The sequence below is a fragment of the Micropterus salmoides genome, unplaced genomic scaffold (genome assembly GCF_014851395.1).
Source record: "Micropterus salmoides isolate LMB-PRFRI ecotype aquatic unplaced genomic scaffold, ASM1485139v1 Ms_hic_scaffold_4, whole genome shotgun sequence".
Taxonomy (NCBI): domain Eukaryota; kingdom Metazoa; phylum Chordata; class Actinopteri; order Centrarchiformes; family Centrarchidae; genus Micropterus; species Micropterus salmoides.
Genome location: NW_024043372.1, coordinates 31839518 through 31844562, shown reverse-complemented (window position 1 = coordinate 31844562; position 5045 = coordinate 31839518). Strand labels below are relative to the sequence as shown.

The 5045-nt window shown below is 43.5% G+C and overlaps 1 protein-coding gene across 2 annotated transcripts; it reads left to right on the top strand.

Annotated features, from left to right (window-relative positions):
• The first annotated feature begins 283 nt into the window (after nt 1–283).
• LOC119885502 (transcription factor AP-2 gamma-like) lies at nt 284–5027 on the top strand. 2 transcript variants are annotated; one of them, XM_038695553.1, is made up of 5 exons: nt 284–576; nt 1372–1833; nt 2138–2189; nt 3350–3421; nt 3977–5027. In XM_038695553.1, the coding sequence occupies exons 1-5, from the start codon at nt 529–531 to the stop codon at nt 4231–4233; spliced, it is 891 nt and encodes a 296-aa protein (XP_038551481.1). In that variant the 5' UTR covers nt 284–528; the 3' UTR covers nt 4234–5027. The 2 variants fall into 2 exon arrangements, with proteins under 2 accessions (XP_038551481.1, XP_038551482.1); XM_038695554.1 differs by lacking the exon at nt 3350–3421.
• Nucleotides 5028–5045: the final 18 nt, after the last annotated feature.

Below are 5045 nucleotides of genomic sequence, written 5' to 3'. Positions count from 1 at the left end.
TACATACGGACAGAATTCTGATTGGACAGTTATCCCGCCAATCAGCAATATTTTCATTTTCCCTTTTCACTGACATCATCGCGCTGGGTGACGCCCACTCGGAGCGGCTGTGCAGATATAGTGCAGTGCTCGGTGTGCACCAATGAGACTGAACGTCGCTGTTTTGTCCATAAGAGGGAGTCAAGTTTCTTATATGCACCATTTTCGCCCGCTTCCACAACAGAACTACAGAGCACGTTGACCGGAGAGGGGGGTAATACTGCTTGACAACGATTATTTCTCTCATAGTGGCTGTGGAAACTCATATCTGCGGTTGGATAGTCAGTCGGTCGGTCAGTCCGCCCCTTCAGCCTTCACCCACAACTTCGCCTCTTTGCCGCAGCTGAAGAACAAGGGGGTTCATGATCATCAGGAAGCTCTTAATTTATTCATACCTGGATTAACTCACAGGCGGCAATAGTTTTTTTCTTTTTCTTTTAGTCTTTTTTTCCCCTCTAACGGATAGTCTTTTTTCCCTCGTCTGTAAGAATGTTGTGGAAATTAGCCGACAACGTGAAATATGAGGATGACTGTGAGGTAAGTTTCGATAGAGATGCAAACAGAGGGGAAAGTTCCTTTTGACATCGAACAAAAGTTTGCCATTCAATGACACGCGCATGTCTATATGGTTTGATATGCGCCTTATAAGCTGGTGATAGTGATAAGATAAGATCAGTGGAGATAAAATGGAAATCCTAATCAGTCAGAATAACAGACCACAACAGGAGGACAAAAACGGCTGAAGTCAATTGTGTGTGTGTGTGGGGGGGGGGGGTTGACGCCTGTAACTGTAAAAGCAAGACGCAATTTTCAGAAGAAATAGATGATAATTACCTATTTCTATAAAAACAACAGTAATATTATGAAGCCATAATAATAATAATTATTATAAGAAGAAGAAGAAGAATTAAAATAGCCTAATTATAAGAAGAAGAAGAAGACTTCCAGACTTCTACTAGAGGCGACTACTAGCCTAAAATAAAATAAAAAAATTCAAAAACATATAGGCCTATTTTCCAAATGTTGCATAGTCTAATTTATAAGGCTACTTTATAGGGCTATAAGAAACACGTAAGGACATAATAAGATTTCAATAGCCAATTTAATTTAGACTAAATAATGAGGTAGGCCTAGATTTCTTTCCCACGCTAAAGAATAATATGTAGGCCTAATAAATATAGGATATGTTCACATTAAAATTGTAGTTAAAATAATATATATATATATATATATATATATATATATATATAAGAGTTTATCTTCAGTGGACATCATGCCACTACCTGCTATCTTGTCATGCCTCACAGCTGCCTTGTCTCTTCCGTCCCTCAGGAAAGGCACGACGGCAACAGCAATGGGAACCCCCGGCTGCCTCACCTGCCAGCGGTCAGCCAGCACCTCTACAGCCCTTCTCCGTCCCTCTCCCACTCGGGCAGTTCGGACTTCCAGCCCCCCTACTTCCCGCCTCCCTACCAACCCATCTCCTACCCGCAGTCCAGTGACCCCTACTCCCACCTCGGCGACCCTTTCAACATCAACTCCATACACCAGTCGCAGTCATCGAACCAGCAGCAGGCGTGGCCCGGCCGGCAGGGCCAGGATGGTCTCGTCGCCCACGGGAGGAGCGGACTGGCGAGTCAGATCCTGGGCCTAGAAGGAGGCTCGTCAGGGGTGAGGAGGGAAGGGTTCCGCCGGCCGGAGTTGCTGCCCCCACACCCGCACAGCATAGAGCCGTCGGTTATTGGCGATAACATGGGGATGCACGACATGGGGCACGGACTGGAGGATGTTCAAGTGAGTGGATTTGACTGAGATGATCTTTGAAATTACACTTTAGATGTGTGTGGCCATCGCTGAGGTGTGCGAGCTTGCTGGCATGCTGCATTTAGGCCAAATAATAGCCTACACTTTAGGATGCCATTCAAGCAGACATTAAAGCTAGTTAGCTTACAGGAACATTATTTTGGGAGATTAAAAAACAACCAAAGGCCACAACTAAGGCATATTTCCACACTGGATTGGAATATTACAGGGACAGCTGTTTTGTTGACTACCATTGATTGATATGCTTATTGCTGCTTCTGTTCTTTTTCATCAGAATGTAGATGACCACAGTATTATTATGGCAGATCAGACAGTCATCAAAAAAGGTGAGTTGCCTCCACAACTAATCTATAACTTTTAGTGCCAAAGGACCACAGCTTTGTTCATTTGAAAAGAAAGGAAAAACAAGTTTTGGAAAATGCTGCCTGGGGTACATGTGTCTTTGTATAACCAAATAAAGATGTAGTAATCACTGGCTGGAAATGTACTGTTAAAACAATATTTTCTTTTCTACATACTTCTATAGTGGCATGTCAGGACACTCAGTGCAAGAGTACAGCAAAGGAGGAGTCTTGTATTTGTACTTGCACTGCATACACTGATAATCCTCATATCCATGAGATGCACTTATCTAAGCTTGATATGATCCACAGCCTATTCTGTTGGTGAAGGTGTTGAATGGATGCCCAGTGTGAAAGAACTGATCCCTTTTTTATAAAAAAAAAAACAACAGAACGACAGGCTATTGACAAGACTTGAAAATTGAGCAATCCCACAACCTCGGTGTTGACTGTGAGAGAAGAGGAAAGCTTTGGATCATCTCTAGGCTGGTTAAGCTTGCAATTGCAGCTCTTTTCAGTTCACGTTAACAGGAAATTATGAGTTGATCTGGAAGAAGTGTTTGGCTCTGCAGAACCAGCTTTTGGCGGGGTGTGGCATTAGGCTTGCATGTGAAGGACAGTTTAGTAATTTGTTGGGACATGAACTGTTTTGAGGGAGAACTTATTCCTGCTGTTTTATCATCAGGGCTCCATTAAGCAGACTTTGACTCAGAGAATGATCAGGATGAGCGATTATTCTACAGCTTAGCTTTCCACATTTATTAAAACCATACACAGGCAGATAGATAGATAGATAGATAGATAGATAGATAGATAGATAGATAGATAGATTTCTGTAGAAATCTATAAAACCATGATATAATATTTCGTATAAAGACATGTTTTACCATTCATTTTAAAATATTAAATAATATCAATAATACGATGCGTAGTCACGAGCAGAAAGCCATTTGCACCTGCGCAATACACCAACCACTCTCCATTTGTTACGGAATTCAGTGATGGGTCATTATATCGTTCCCATGCTCAAGGGCTCGCCATGGGCAATCTAGGTTTTCCACTTGTAAACAATGGCATGTCATTCCCAGCCATGTGCCCCAGAGGAGCCTTAAAGTACTCATGTGACTCTGTGATTTCTGTCTCAGTATTAGGACTACGAGGTGGCAGGAACCTTGATCGCTTACAGAGGACTTATTATCAGGGGGGCGTTCTTGCGGGTGAGGATGAAGATAGCTATGTTTTGTAGTGTGCTGTACTGTTTTGTGTGTCCGATGCCTGTCAGTGCTTTTGTGGGGGGGGGATGTCATCAGCAAAAAACACACAAAATGTCTAAAATTCCTAGAGCCTGTCAGACCAAATAATAAACAGTAGTGAAGTGCATCTGTGGCTTAGAGGAGGGGCAGTCTGTGTGTGTACCTGTTTGTGGATGGTGTTTGGCATGAGGGCATTTTAGCTGTTTAACCATCAGGCATCCAGTATTTGGAAAACAACACAATATTTCAAAAGTAGTTTCTGTAGCTGTCTCTTGTATAGTTTTCTACAGCTGACACTGGTTTTCTCAGTCGTGCAGAGCGGCAAACACACTCTTCCACGTGATTACGTACAAGAAAGCACAGATTCTCTTTTGCACAGAAAGGATTACGATGATTATAGCTTATGCACACACACAGGAAATAAAACAAATTCTCTTGTACAACCAGAATATTTTTTTCTTTTCTTTTGTACTGTTTTACTGTTCAGCTAACCAATGTCCCCCCCACCCCACCCCGCAGGGCCTGTCACTCTACCCAAAGGCAACGCTCTGGGTCTTCCTTTCCAGAAAGAGTCCCTGCTTGGCATGGTATCAAACCCAACAGAGGTGTTCTGCTCCGTACCAGGCCGTCTTTCCCTGCTGAGCTCCACATCCAAATACAAGGTTACCGTGGCTGAGGTCCAGAGACGTCTGTCACCCCCTGAGTGCCTCAACGCATCGCTCCTGGGAGGGGTTTTACGCAGGTCAGGGTTTTACGCTCAGACTCATTCAGGATGACAGCAGTGTGGATTTAATGGTATTTTCCTGTTAAAAGTCTTGAACATAACACAGAAACACAGTGGCACTGATTCAAAAAAGATTAAGGGGATCAAACCCAAACATAATTAATTTCCTTGTTTTTTATCTATATCTCTGCAAGCTGTTGATAAGGTTGTTTGATTGTCTCAGATATGAATAATTATCAAAGTGAGGAGTTCCAGCTCTGATCTGTAGACTAAAGCTCAGCAGCCCATGGGAAAGGCTTTTCTAAAACACAGCGTTGCTCAGTTGCTCTGGCTCATCAGTTTTTTTGCATAAGGTTCGTGACATTCTTTGTGTGGTCTGCAATTTTGGTTCTCTGCGTCCTCTGGGGATTGGTCACATCAACACAGTTAGTACCAATCTAAAGACTCTGGGTGCGTTTTTGTGTGTTTATCAGGGGTTGCAGCATGGGTAGGTTTGTCTGTGGCAGAGCAGTTGACCTTATTGCACATATGTTAGTGTGGCAGTCTGTTGAGGGACTGTGAGGTTACAGTATGTACTCAGCATCCCTGACCGGAGCATTTTGTGCTCGGAGTGCACGTTTGCCACTTCCCATGTGCCTGTGATAATGCTGACATGCACACACACACAAACACACACACTAACACACACATGCACAATCACATATATTTTTAAGTAGGTCATATAGCAATAGGAGGGGGATCGTTAGCAGAGTAGCAAGGAGACGAAGGGGTGGGGGTACTCATACAGACATGCCTCCCTAAAGATGCTCCCTCTCTCACCCACCATGGAGTGGGAGAGCTTACCCGCCAGTCATGCGGAAAACT